The sequence below is a fragment of the Ornithodoros turicata genome, chromosome 5, assembly GCF_037126465.1.
Source record: "Ornithodoros turicata isolate Travis chromosome 5, ASM3712646v1, whole genome shotgun sequence".
NCBI classification, from domain to species: domain Eukaryota; kingdom Metazoa; phylum Arthropoda; class Arachnida; order Ixodida; family Argasidae; genus Ornithodoros; species Ornithodoros turicata.
The window spans coordinates 35475963-35490537 of NC_088205.1; the positions used below are offsets into that span (position 1 = coordinate 35475963).

At 44.9% G+C, this 14575-nt stretch overlaps 2 protein-coding genes across 5 annotated transcripts in view; one reads left to right on the forward strand and one right to left on the reverse strand.

Annotated features, from left to right (window-relative positions):
- LOC135394347 (adenylate cyclase type 3-like) overlaps window positions 1–726 on the forward strand; it is a 34098-nt gene extending 33372 nt beyond the window's left edge. For both annotated transcript variants that reach the window (XM_064625046.1, XM_064625047.1), the window contains exon 17: window positions 49–726. In XM_064625046.1, coding sequence (XP_064481116.1) covers window positions 49–210 — 162 coding nt within the window. In that variant the 3' untranslated portion in view covers window positions 211–726. The remainder of the gene's footprint in view (window positions 1–48) is intronic.
- Window positions 20–13991, reverse strand: LOC135394348 (mediator of RNA polymerase II transcription subunit 30-like). 3 transcript variants are annotated; one of them, XM_064625050.1, is made up of 6 exons: window positions 13741–13991; window positions 9672–9895; window positions 9445–9597; window positions 5747–5866; window positions 400–494; window positions 20–343 (listed from the first exon to the last, which is right to left on the reverse strand). In XM_064625050.1, exons 2-6 carry the CDS (start codon window positions 9885–9887, stop codon window positions 289–291), a joined length of 639 nt encoding a protein of 212 aa, XP_064481120.1. In that variant the 5' UTR covers window positions 9888–9895; window positions 13741–13991; the 3' UTR covers window positions 20–288. The 3 variants fall into 3 exon arrangements, with proteins under 3 accessions (XP_064481120.1, XP_064481118.1, XP_064481119.1); XM_064625048.1 differs by lacking the exons at window positions 20–343; window positions 400–494 and adding an exon at window positions 1057–1545; XM_064625049.1 differs by lacking the exons at window positions 20–343; window positions 400–494; window positions 13741–13991 and adding exons at window positions 1057–1545; window positions 12687–13364.
- Window positions 13992–14575: the final 584 nt, after the last annotated feature.

Here is a 14575-nt window from a genome sequence, read left to right on the forward strand (position 1 = left end):
ACAAGTACCATCTATGACACACATTTCACTTTTTATTTGTTATTCCAGGTGGTAAAAGAAACTGCAGACATCCTCAGAGAATTTGGTTTCATTCTGGAACAGAGGGGGCTGGTTTCTGTCAAGGGCAAGGGAATGCTCATGACCTACTACTTGTTGGGCAAAGACAAAGATGCAAAAACCCCCACTGATGCTCAACTTGACTCTACATAGATGACAATGCACCATGTAGGCGCAAAGTGATGCCCAACTATGCAGTATTTGACTTTAGTTTGTGCCCAAAAATAGATGTCACTTGATAAGTGGAGGATTTGGAGCCGAGATGCGATGCGTGAATTGCAGGTGCCTGCGAGGAAGAAAGAGACGTCAGCATGTCTCCCTGGGTGACTCCCTGCGACTCACCGCTTGCGCATGGCCAGCATGGTGTTGATCTCCCAGATGATGTTGCGCAGTGCATCCAGCACCTCCTTCAGGTGTCTGTTCTTGGCACTCACTTGCTGACAAAAGCAACCACAAAGCTTTCAACTTTCATGTTTCAAAGTCAGCTAATTTTGGTAGGTTAGACCTGCACCTCATCTACAATGTGGACAAATACCCTCCCAAATGTTGTTTGCGCTGCATACCTCATAGTAAAGGTCACTGTAGTGCCATAAAAGTACCGTTTTTGAATACAGTATTTTGCCACGGACTTGAAATATGGTTCCCGCAAATAAATGCAGTGTTACCAGATTTTTTTGTTTGCTTTGTCTAAAGACCTAGGACACTACACATAGTATGTTAGTTGGACATTATAAATATGAATACGTTCAGTATTCATATTTGACTGGACTCAATATTTCATGTGCATACACTGAGGGCTCTCACACGGCAATGCACAAACTGATGCTGAGCTGATGCAGTATCTGCTGCGGCCCTAAAGGAGAAGGACTCTGGAATTGCATATTCCAAAACTTTTCCCTTTGCTCTGCCCTGGCAGTCATCCCAATTTTCAGCTCTCCTTAGTTTCATATTTCTACTTTAGCTATGGCTGATCAGCAAAAAAGAAAGGAAGCCAATGCAACCAGCCTTTGCCTTGTATATGCACAAAGACGCATTCAAAACTTTGTCACCCGACACATGGAGCAGACCCCCCCTTAGTGCCCCCCTATGCTACACACCAGGCCACGGATCTTCGTGCTCTGGTAAGGCTGACTGTCCAAGATGAACTATGTCAGGCTACTACTACGTCACAAGTGACAACATGTCCTATTTCTACGGGTTGGTGCACTGTAGACTGTGAGGAGGCGTCGGTGGTCCCGTACTTTCTGGGAGCATAAGCACCTCATTGCCCATATGGTTTGTGAATGAGGTGTGCATATTGACCACTTGAGGAGCCTTCCATTGTTGCCTTTTGCCACAGCAGATAGCAGCCACCTCCAGTAACGTTCCAACAGCTCTTGGTTTTTCTACTGTAGAATTCGAGGTCATATTGCACTGGTCTGCTGTTGCAGTGAGATGTGGGCTCAATGATGCATAGAGTATTTGCAGCCTATGCAGCTTTGAAGGGACCTAAAGCAAAATTCAATCGCAGTTGTTTTTTTATCCGCCACCATATAGTATTCCTTTTTGTGATTACACACAAAACACTAACGCTTAGTTCTGCATTTTGATAGTAATGAATTTTTTGGTAATTTGTCCACTCCAACTTATCAAAGCGCACACGGACATCCGCAGAGAGGGAGATTGCTGGACAGGTTCCACGTGACAATGTATATCATGTGATGCATATGAGAAATATTACAAATTATGATTTACGGTATCTTCGAAGAACGATGACAGCTCTTGAGCAGTTTGGTTGAAATAGCTGGAACCTGCATCTGCTGGAACCTGGTGCTTGCCTCTCTTATTTTCTGTTGTCTGCTCCTGGTAGTCAATGAGCCATATTTGTATCTGGCATGACTGGTGTGACCAAAAAGTGAAAGCGTAGAGGAGATGGTGTTCCTCTCCATGAATCCTGATTGGTGATGATGGAATATCTCGGATGTGCTGGGGAGCTTCTCAACCTGTGGCTTCAGGAATGACGACGCTCTGCTGATGTAACCACTATGCAGAGGAACACCTTCTCCTCTGCGTTTGGTGACCAGAACAATGAACACCTCAGTCTGGTGAACAATTCAGCCCTTCTACCGTTGCTATTCCAAATTTCACACCAGTTTCAATACCATGCTGCAAAGCATCAAATCCTGGAGGCCAACTCAACGACACCTTACACCTGCACGACGACTTGACAGTCATCCACGACAACTCTCCTGCGACACTGTTCGAGCTCGTCGCTCCCGTACTGGTCTCGGTAACGTCACTGTGCCTGTCTCAACCCCTTCCTCGACTCGCTCATCCTGCTCAAACCTACTCATCCACACGCCTCGACCTGGCACATCTTTCAACAGTTTCTTGCACTTGTCAAGTCAACAGCCATATTGCGAAGCACATCCACTGGCACACAGGCGACTTCACTGCATTCATGGACCAGATCTGTCCCATAACATTGTGCCCTTCTTCTCCCGGCCGTGAATCAGGGCCTCGCGCTCGCCTACTGGTTACGGGATGTCGCGGCAGCTGACGCCACGACACAATTTCCCCAGTCAGTGTCTTGGCACTCATCATGGCTAACGCAGCCTAACCCTCCCTGTGACCCTACGAGCTTTTGCTCCTGTGCAGGTTACTGCACCCCAGACTTGTCTTTGACCGCGCTTCCGCATCTTCGCTGCACTTTTCTGTCACACCACTGGTCCCCCGCTTTCCTCGATGTTGTCACATGTCACCAACGACTGCTGTGTCATGTACACCTCTTGTAGCTCATGTCATTCTTGGTCGTCCTCCCTCGCCTCCTGAGGTTACAACATGGTTGCCTTCAAACTTATCTGAGGGGGAGTGATGTGGCAGTCTGTGGACGACGGCGAAGTCACCCCGCTACGGACACATGCTACCAGCAGCAGCTCCAGTTCCGTCAGCGAAGCCACGGGTTGAGAAGCTCCCCAGCACATCCGGCCCTCCGGGACATTCCATCATCGCCAATCAAGACTCATGTAGGGGAACACCATCTCCTCTATAAAAGTTGCTTTTCTGTTGCTGCTATGAGCAATGATTGTAGCTGATTTGTAGTGATTTAATCTACGCATTAATTTTCCTGAATATGCTGTACATGTTGCATCACATTACTATAGAGAAGCACATGGGAGCTAGTTAGTGAAGTATGCGATCTTAATAAATGGCCCGGTGTGTGCGATCTCAATAAACCGCATCAATATTGCTAGATGAGAGGGTCTCCAACGGCTTCTTGGCAAGGTACTTTCAACATTAAACTGCTAATAAGTGGCTAGACAATGGTATAACAGAGCTATTGTGTGTCTGAAGCCTCCAAGTTGCAAGAATCACTTACAGCATCTTATGCTATCAGAGTCAAAAGTCAGAGTCAGAGAAGAGTCATTCAAGCACCCAAAGAACAGCAAAAGAATGGAGCTGCACCAGAAGGTTCAATGCTACAAGAAACGTGCACCCACGACCATTAACCTCTATAGCTGTGTTCAACCTAAGAACGCTCCTACACTTGTTCCTCTTGGCTACAATGGCGGCCCATGGACGACACGCCTCTGCTGCCGCGCGCCATTGCGCCTGCCAGCCAGTTCTACCGGCATTGTCCTAGCGTGAAGCCATAAACATCTGCCCACTGGGACACTCCATCATCGCCAGTCAGGACTCATGCAGAGGAACACAATCTCCTCCATATTTGGATCATGTCTGGGTCACCAAATGTTGGGACACAAAGAACCACGACCATTCAGTATGGTGGCAAGTGCCCAATTGATCTTTTAGTGAACTGCCGTTCATGCTGGCGTGAGATGACGAGTGCAGCCGACGATATTGATGGCTGTTCAGGGAAATCGTTCGGGTCACCAAATGTAGAGGTGGTGGTGTTTTTCTACATGAGTCCTGACCGACAGTGATGGAATGTCCCAGTGCACAGATATTTGTAGCCTCACGCTAGGACGGTGCCGGTAGAACTGGCTGGCAGGTGCAGTGGCACGCTGCAGCAGAGGCACGTCATCATCATCGACGGACCGCCACGGTCCCAACAAGTAGTGCACCAACACCAAAAATATAGGCTTTGTACAGGCAGCTCTCAGTGGTGCTGCAGTAGAATTTCTCCAGCAGAGTAACTCTGCTAGACAAAAGTGAAAGAGCGCAGACAAGCTGGTGTATACTGAGGGGTGGAACGAGAGACACGAAAGAACAAAAGAAATTTATCTGAAATAAGAGACAACTCTGCTAGGGTTGGCAGACTACATTTCGTGCCATTGTTGGGATGAACACTGGTATAGGATGCAACTGAGCAGAAGACTGCTCATGGGGAAACTTGAAACGCTGTAGTGAAGAAAGTAACTGTTCACTTAACGGGTAGTTGGATGTTTTCTGCCACGGGTAAAGATATATTGCATTGGGTGGGCATGTAGAGGCAGAAGAGAGGAATGTGTGACTGTGCAAAGAAGAGGAGAGAGAGAAAAAAAAAGAAGAAACAGTGGGCTTCTGTGGACATGTTGGTAATGTGAGAAGAACTTGCCAGTCTTGAGCGCATTAAAGCGCTTAAAATAGCTCTCCTCTTGTGTAAGGTAATTTGCACATGTAACAAGTGTTTGTGTTGTCCATGTTTGTAGCCTGCCTCAGCTGATTCTCAAAGTTGTAGATGTACGAGTTAGGTCCCAAACAAAGTACCGTGTTTCCTGGTGTATAGCACGCACTGACATATAAGGCGCACTCCCAGAAATAAGCGGAATTTGGAAAATGTCCGAGTATAACGTGTATCGGTGCAAAATGTGCACGATGTGGGTGAAGATACCGGTGCTAATAGTGCACAGAAATTATAAACTCTACATCAGCGTCAGTGTCCACAATAATCAGCCTGTTCATTGCGTGTAAGTACCTTTCATGTATCTATTTGCATGGCACTTAAATGAACAGTAAACGATTTCACAAAATCCCAGTGCTCCTTGAGCACGCATTGCATCCTGGGTGCTTACTGACTGGGGGAACGAAGAATAACCCTTCACATTTCGCTTTCGCTGACCTTGACACGTCGTGGACAATGGAACGGTAGGGGAGAAATCGGAACAGCTTGGAGGCCACCCGTTTTTTTCGTATTAGTAAGCTCCCACAGTTCAAAGCGGCGCTAAGCACTCTGGGATTTTCTGAACTCGTCTATTTGCACCTATATCAAGCAGCTGTACCAAGGCCAGAGGCTTCATGGCTTGTTAGGAACAGCTTTTCCAGGCAAAGCTCAGACGTATAATGTGCGCTGGTAGATAACGTTCACTGCCTCTTCTTTGTGACACTTTTTATAATGTATAACTAGAGACCTGTGATTTCGGGTTTTATGTTGTTTTGAAAATCGGGGGGGGGGGGGGGGGGGTAAAAATCCGGTTGTATTTTAGGAGCCGTAAAACAGGGTGATATCGAGTGCAAAAGGAGATTTTCGGGGGGAAAATGTGAAAGAGCGCTTCTTGCATTTAGATTGACATAAGATGCGGAACAGCTGCACTGAATGTCCAATGTTTAGTGTTCTCCAGTGCCTGTATTGGTTACTGAATTGGCAGTATGCCAAGTTAGTTTTCGGGTTTTACCCTAGAACACAGGGTCCTATGTATAACACACACACGGGACACTGGACAATATGGTAGGTAAAAGTGTCTTGGTGCTACGACCATCCTCTAATTACCTCTGTGAGACGGGTTCTCTCTTCAAGGAGGACACGTAAGGCTTCAGAGCCCCGGCGGTCGTCAGTTTTACCTTCTTGCTCATCCTTCATGGGCACTAAGCTCTGGAGGGCCACGTCAGGCTGCACAAATGTAGGCCTATGCTTGACATGTGCAATAAACTTTTTGTCCTTTGGCACACATGAACTGAACCCTGATTTCTGATACTCAAGGAGCAGTTTTAAGACAATTATGATACTGATTCAGTTCAGTGAACTCAGCTGTTTTGCAATGTCCTTGATGAGTATATGGTACAGACTTGTATTACCAATTCAGCAATTCGAGCAATTCAGCTTTCAAAAGGGAAGTTCAACAGAGCTTGCATTTCGTTATCAGAAAGAGCATAACCTTAAAATCTGTGAGGATCATTTACTCACTCTGGGTATTTTTCTAGACTTTAGCAAAGCTTTCGATTGTATTGATCATAAGTCGGAGTTCCTCAAGGCAGTATATTAGGTCCTTTAGTATTTATCTCATATATAAACGATATATTAACATTGATGCAGACGCACGCTTTTTTATTTATGCAGACGACACTACAATATTTGTTTCACTGTCCGATGAGACCAGTTTAATAGCTTCGGCTAATGCCTTACTTAAGAAAGTAAGAAATTGGGCGAAACAAAATTGTTTACACATTAAAGGAGCTCAGAAAGCCATCTAAAAAATTTTCCGTTCCGAACGCGTTGTGGAAGCAGGTAACTTAACTTGATGATTAGCACAAATATTTTTTCTGTACGCAATATTTTTCGTAGAAAAAAAAGACACTTGAACATCGCCCCGCGCGTTCCCGCTCAACTCGCTCTTCAGGGTTAAACGAGGAGGAGAAGGAAAAAAACGTCACTGGTGACGTAATAAAAATAGAAAGTAGCGACCGCGCTTCTATCTGGGTCAGTGCTGCCTGGTTTTCTTTTCTTTCTTTCTTTCCTTTTTTTTCTTTTCCCCTGCTTTCTCCCTGTCAAGTGATGAATAAGGAAGGACCTCGATATTCCTGGCCATGAAACCCCTGTTCTGGAAATTTATGTTCTCGTATTGCCAACTTTAGGATGGGATGGATTCATGTTCTGGAAACAAAGAAAACCAGGGAAAATGCTAGTTTGTAAGATGATATGCCGTGATTAAGAACATAACATCACTATATAACCACTCAAATTCACAGGTTTTCGATATGTGTCCAAGTCGTGTTAGCGAACGAAAGCCACATTTTAGCAGCCATTTGGCTTAGCAGGGCGGCATGTTGGTTAGTTTATTATTATGTTAGTTAGTTGGGTGTTTGCAATGTTATGCCTGGGTAAGTCACAGTTCCCCATTCGCAGTTTCCCGCGCGCGACTGTGCATTTTATGGTCAGATAGTCAGATAACATTTATGCTGGTCACGTATGGTTTCAGTGCATGCTGATATGTCGACGGGCGCAAACTTAACCGGCGTTGTCGGTCATTATGTGGTGAAAAAACAAAAGGCGCCGGGCACGGATGAACTCAAACTTGCGTGTTTGTGTCGTCCACGTTTGTAGCCTGCACCGGCTAATTCTCGTTTAGCTTGATGATTGCTGAGTTAACCATAAATTGTGATTGTTTTATGACACTGCTTGGCTATGTTGGTGTGTAACCCAGTCAATGGATGTTCAACGCCTGATGCCGCGATGTGTCGTCGACGGCATATTGAGATAGATTTCACTGGATTGTATCTGATAACGTATCGGCAAGAACACTCCTCCGGCTGAATGAGACATTAACTGAATTGCTAGCAAAGTTGCTAGTCGAAGTGACGGGCAAATTAGTGATCATAGCGATGCAGCGATCGTATTGAAGGGTGAACTGAAGCAGCGCTTAGTGGTGCACTGTGTTTATACTTATTGACGCCAGCAACAGAAGAACAAACAGTCACCACGATAACAAACACCATACGAAACACAGACATGGACAGAACAGCGTTCAACTGGCACCTGAAGTTTATTTTCATAATCGACCTACTCCGGAAGGTCGCGGGAGGGAAAAGCGAGGTCGAGTGGGGACACGTTGACTGATTTTTGGTTAACTTTGCTCGAGGAGTTCAATGAGGATGGCCTCCACAATCTCATGGCCTAACCTTGTACGGTGTCTGTAGACAAATGTTCGTTTACTGCATCTGATAAATCAAAGAAAAGGCAAAAAGAAACTTCTTCCACCGCTGCGGCGGAGTTCCGAGTGCAAAATAGCAGACGACGTTCCTCTAAACCAATCAGCGGCTCCACCTTCCCAACGTCAAAATGACGCAAGCGGCTCGACAGCTTGTTCCGGGCATTGCCACCGTTGCGCACGGTCACAATTTTCAAAATCGAATTCTGCGATATTTGTGCACGTGTTGATAAAATTACATCCCATGGTGCGTTTTAATAGACATGCGTACCGCTTGGTTTAAAAAAATGGTGGTGATTGAAGTGCGTTCCGAGCTCCTTTAATGTCTCTAAAACAAAAGCGGTGATATTTAGACCTAAAAATAAACAGGCAACCATGAATCAACCACTATGGTATGGACATATGAAAATTCAATATGTAAATGATGTGAAAACTCTCAGCGTAGTGTTTTCGTACAACATATTGTGGGATGGGCATGTGCAGTATATTCGTGGCAGACTTTGCAAAGTATCTGGTATGATAAACAAGTGCAGGTACCTTCTTCCAATAGATATTAAGCTCTTACTCTATAACAGTCTATTTTACTTCTTACTTTCCTATTGCATACTGATCTGGGGAACAACTACAACGTCAAATGAAAATTAAATTAATATGATTCAAAAAAGAGTATTGCGTACAGTTGCTGGTCTGTCCTACACAGATCATGCAGAGTTCCTTTTTCATAAGTATGACATTTTAAAATTAAATTCTTTGTATAAATATCATGTATGTATTACAGTTTTACAAAACAATGACAAGGACAAACAATCAACACCATTACGCATCAACGCATTATCTCGATGAATCAATATAGATATACGTATCCTCTAAGGACTGCCCCAAAATTTCGCTAGCTATTTAGTAGAACGAATTGTGGCAAACAATCAATCACTTATCAGCTTCTTACCTTGTTAAATATGTTGGCTTCTATTAATATTGATATCTTTACTTTATCAAATTATAATATTAAAAAGCTCTTTGTTGTATAGATTGTTTTTTTCTTTTCTGGTTGCACGTTGTATTTTGTTGTCAAAATTGCTGTACAGATTTTCCTAATTGCACACTGTATTTTGATGTTAACATTTAGCTGATTCTTTGTATTAAGTACGTAATGTAAGGGAGTCAGGGCCTAGTCAAGACACTTGGCTTTTTTGCCCTGATTTCCAACACCTTTGAGTGTGAAATAAATTTATCTATCTATCTTACCAAGAGAGCTGGAATAACCAAAAATGACACGGATGTTTACATTATTTCAAGACCTAGTCCATGTACAAGTTGATTTCCTCCATCCGTAAAAGTTATCAACATTATCGATTAAAAGTTTGTGGACCTCTTCAAGATTTTAATCCAATCTTTAGCCAAAAACATAAGCCAGCATATATTTCCTTCCAGTGACCTGCTGAGAGGATTACTACAATGCATGCATGTGTCAGCATTGTGCTTGACCACCTTATAATTGAACGTTAATCATGAACTTTATGTGAAAAAAAGAAAAAGGTCCTACCTCAATGTGTGCATACTCCATGCCAGGGCAACTATCATTGCAGATGTCATATACTCGACGAAGACGCTTGAATAGAATTCCCACATTGCGTAAGGTCTCTTGGATCTTCAGGCGACGTTCCTCCTGACTGGCCAGTCCAGTACCTGTTGGAGGCTGCCAGAATCTCTGATATAGTGTCACCCAACTGGCAGCAGCTCAAGTATCTCTTCTGAGCACAGTTGGGTTACCTGAAGTGCTTTGAGGGTCTGGAAGAGTTCAATGGTCTTGGAGACAATCTCCTGCACAGTTTCCTGACCTATGCGGCACATCATGGCTGTGTTCAGGTCCCTCGGTTGTCCACCTTGCGGAGGTCCTCCAGAGAGGCCAGGAAAAGATGGGCCCTGTGGAGGTGACAGCATGGGACCGCTGGAGCCCCCCTGTGTTGGTTGGTAAGGTGAAGTCATGCTGCACCCTGGAACCATTCAACAGGCTGTCACGTTTACGGTGAACACAAAGAATGATTGGCACACACAGAATCAAAACATTTCATGCGCTGTTACTCAATATATAGAAATAGTCTTGCAAATGACAAATTGGACATTCAGAGCTAGCTTGTTTACCTAAATGTGTTTTTTAGTCAACACTGCAAAAACCGAGACAGCGATAAAAAAAGAATGGCATCTATGGCTGGAATAAGGGGGGTAGACTCGCATGTAGCGTTCCGCTATTTCCACCTTCTCTGTAATCTCTCTCTTCCTTTTTGCTCTTGGTCACTACAATGATTTCCAGCTAGAGGCTGGAAATATAATAAATAAAATAAAAGCTGATGATATCTGGAAGGGTGTGAGCTATTGAAAAACAGCAGGGCAGCTACACACGTGGGACATTCTATCACCACCGTTGCCACCTGGTCTCAAGAATATTCTAGCGTGCTGTTATGTGGGAGAACCCTCTGGCTGCTCCCTCACAGAACCATTCTGTACACCAAATGGGTTTTTCCTCCAGTAGTAAATTGTTCACGGTTGCAGCAAGTGATCTGTCCAAGTAACTCACGAGTGCATAGGTTGTAGGACCTTCCATTTTGAGGAACTCTAGGATTCTGAAGTATGCAGGTACACATGTCATTTTGAAGATGTAGGACACAGTTGATGGAGATGCCTGGAGTGTTAATTGTGCCATTTCAGCCAGTTCACAGCATAAGCTGTGCAATCTTATTGACAGACTGCTTCCATACGAGACCAACAGTAGTTCTCAAGTGCTGCAAGATGTTTACGTTCAGCGTTTTATGTCCGATGGCTGCAACTAGAACTAGCGGTCAAGAACATTAGTTGAGTTGAAGACCAACTGCACTGAAACAGGCCGTATGCTGTGACCATCTTGTGCTTCGAGGTGAAAAAGCATGGAAGAGGGCCGATTAGTTGGAGCACTTATTTTGGCTCCTGTGTCAACAAAAAAAAATTTAGTGAAAGAATGGTTAGAAAGCAAGCGAGCTGGTAGCATAGATCCATAAGGGAAAATCTGAGGCTAGGAACTGTATAGTGGCGCAACCCTCGTGTCTTGAAGCCAGTGTTGGCAACATTGCGGGGAGATCACATTTAAACGCTTGTTATGTAATAAAGGGTGCTATTCTTGTTAGCACTAATGACGGCAGTCAATTGCACTTAACATGGTGTCAGCAGTGGTGACTCGCCGGAACGATCACTAAACCGGCACACCGTGCTTTCAACGTTTGGCACAGACAGCTCTTTGAACGACTACACAGCCGTTGTCAACAAGTTCACGGCGCACTTCGTTCATCCAGTCAACGAAGTGTATGAGTCGGCAGTTTCATAAAGGGATGCAACAACAACGTGAGACTGTGGACAGCTATTACGCAGAATTCTGTAAACCTTGTAAGCGTTGCAATTGTCCATCAGCAGAAGTGCAGGAGCGCCTAGTGCATGACAAATTCATAGTGGGACTTTGTGATTCAAGACTCTCCGAACAGTTACACCGTACTTCTAAATTGAGTTTGAAGGAGGCATGGGTCCAAGCCAGGAAAGCTGAAGATGCAGAGAAGCAAAAAAGCAAGATCAAGATACAACGCCGATAAATACTGATGCTATGAGGTCACGTAAACCGCGACGCGAAAATTGTTCAGATGATACTCAGCAGCACAAAAGTCGGAGCTCAACCAGGTGCGATTAGTGCGGCCGAGCTCCGCATGCCTGTTCAAAGAGCCCAGCTTGCCACTCCCAGTGTAATTTCTGTACGAAGAAAGGGTCACTTCGCCGACGTTTGTCAGGTTCGGAAAAGAACAGGGTCAAAGATAGCAGCGGTCTAGCTACACACCATACATGGATCAGGGTCAGCTAGATACGTTGAGATCAGTCACTGACAACACGGAAATTTTCAAGGTTGATTCTAGAGAAGAGGTATCGGCAGTGCCAGAGACTTTCCCGCATCTCCAAGCATTTCTCGACAAAGTCGACAACATTCTGTCTGAGCCAGGGCAGCACCAACATGAAGTTCTTGGTTCTTTCTCAGCAACTTTACTCTGGAAGGGTAAGACAGCGCAGCAGCACATCTTCATCGTAAAGTCATTCTCGGTACCCCTTTTGGGGTTACCGGCCATTCAAGCACTGGGAGTCGTGAAGTTCGTGGACAGAGTCAAAGTTTCTTCACGGACACAGGACAAACTGTTTGGTGGTTTGGGTACGCCGTCACAAGAGTACAAGATACGTCTCAAGTCGGATGCTGTTTCATTTTCATTCAGTGTGGCAAGAAGAACATTCCTCTTTTGAAGCCGGTGTTGGCAATATTGTGGGGAGACCACATTTAAACGCTTACGTAATAAAGGTGTTATTCCTGTTTGCACTAATGTTGGCAGTGCATTGTACTTAACAGGGATGACAAGAAAACTGTACACAAACTGTTCACATGCGATTTTCTTAATTAAAATCAATAAAACCCTCAGTGGAGGGGCAAAGACAAGGACGTACACAGCACTGAACTGCCAACCAAAGAATTTTACTCTGTGCAACGAGGTGCTAAATAGACTTGAAAAAAAAAAGAAATCCCTTGATTGGCAGTTTAGTGCTGTGTCATCATCGTCTTTGTGTACGTCCTTGTCTTTGTCCCCACACTGAGGGTTTTATCGATTTTAATTATGAGTTACCAAACCCACCCAAGTTTTACCCCTTTTTCGATTCTCTTGTCATCCCTAGTCTCAGGCTTTTCATTGTGCATGAAAAAAATGCATCTTGCTGGCTTTATCAACCAACCATGTATGAAAAATTATGCTTTCCCGTAGCAGGGGTGATGTTGCATCTTGTGTCTCTCCTCTTGTTTCCCATTCAACAATGGCTGCACACTTCGCTCTCAGTGCCAAAGCATCATTAGGATATCCATCAGGCGGTTGATATGTCTTGAGGTAGTGCAAATCAGCAAACCGATAGCACGACACAACTTTGGAACTGGTGGTGACATGACCGCTACCGATCATAACATTTGTATAATAAACTGGTTGGTACTGCCACTGCATCCATGTGGCCTCTGAGTCTTCTGCACAACTGATACTGCCACATCCCTGATATGGTGCTCACACGTGATGGATATGCCAGTAGCGACGACATCCATAATTTTGTGAGCTAGTTGTACCAAGTTGCTTGTTTAGTGACTGAATGCTGAGGTAATTTGCACCCGTTATGGCACACTGTAGAGGAAAAAGTTCACACAGAGCACTATCACTGCTTCCAGAAAGAATCATGGCCTGCCTGCGCTGGCAAGTTGCTCTCCACTCCATTTCAAAGAAGCCCTTGGCTGCAACGCTGGTTGTGGTGTCACGACCAGTCATCATACAACGTAGCCCACAACCCCTCGTAATGACTTTCAGCAGTGTTGCGTAGAACTTATCATAGGACACTGGAGAGAATAGCTACAGCGACTTGACCACTTGTGATGGTGGTGCTGATGGAAGCCTTCATTCAAAAATGATTGGGCGAGACTGTGCGAGAAGTGCTGGTGGTGATGGAACTGCTTGCCATAACAGTCGGACACGCTCAGGCTTGCAGCGTCACGACCATCGCAAGGAGGGGAATCGTGCGCCCTGGGCAGACTTCACAGGGAATTGTGCCGGCATTTGCATAAAGCGTCTGATGAAAAACCAAGGAAAACACCCAGGCAGCACAGCACGGATTCGAACCCTGGTCACCTCCCAGTCTCGGCGTGGAATGCCATCGTTGTAGTGAGAGCAAGCACAGGGGAACAACAGGCCCTTCGCGTGCTATCGTATTTTCGCGCTACACACTGTTCGTATTCGATTGCAATTTGACGTACCGAAAGTTGATGATATACGAGCGTCAACCTCTAGCTAAACAGACTGCTATGCACACGTGATACTGGCAACTTCACTCTGCGTAGAACACACGCCTTTGTCCCGTCCCGTTTCTCTATGTTGCTCAAACTGCGGTTCTTCTGCAATGCATAATCTCACTGCCGTCTTTTTTTCGTGCGGCACCATTTTTCACGCACACTTTGGTTACATGCACTGAGCGGTTTCATGTAACTACGATAACGTAACTATACTACTATACCAAGGCCTGTTGCGCTGGGCCAGGTGGCGCAGCAAACCTTGTGTGTCAGCGCCGCTAGTGGCGACCTTTTCAACACACGGCCGCTCCCTAGCAGACGACACTCGATCAGTCTACGTTGACTAACTTGCTGTGGCGTTATCGTTTATCATCTGTTTTCCGGATAGAAAAAAGTCAAAAGGATCGACGAATTCTTTCTAAAGACGTCGCTGAAACATGTGTACAATGCGCGGCACGATGCACATATGCAGAACGCGTGTATGTCGCGAATGATGCTGTTTGTTAGGGCGTTTAGTGTGCTTCTCTGGTGTGGACTGGGGGGTGCCAAAATATAAATTTCATTCTGAGAAAAATCAGGCTTAACAAGAACGTGGCAAAGATTAATTCGCAGGGTGCTCATCGAATTCAATGGGGACTTAACAAAACGCTCGCCGTTATAATTGAAGATAGTTGAACAATATTAACGGGACATCTAAAAGAAACATAAACTGTTTTGTGGTTCAACACTCAAATAGTTGCTCTTTCCTGGGACCTCTGAGCGAACTTCTCGACTATTTAGATTTGGAATCAGCTATCATATG

Excerpts from the sequence above, each read along its gene's own strand:
- LOC135394348 (XM_064625048.1), bottom strand. The coding sequence starts at position 9,887 with ATGACTTCACCTTACCAACCAACACAGGGGGGCTCCAGCGGTCCCATG. Across the intron at positions 9,598-9,671 it reads AGACCCTCAAAGCACTTCAG|CCTCCAACAGGTACTGGACT; the intron begins GTAACCCAACTG and ends AGATTCTGGCAG. Across the intron at positions 5,867-9,444 it reads TGGAGTATGCACACATTGAG|CCTGACGTGGCCCTCCAGAG; the intron begins GTAGGACCTTTT and ends ACATTTGTGCAG.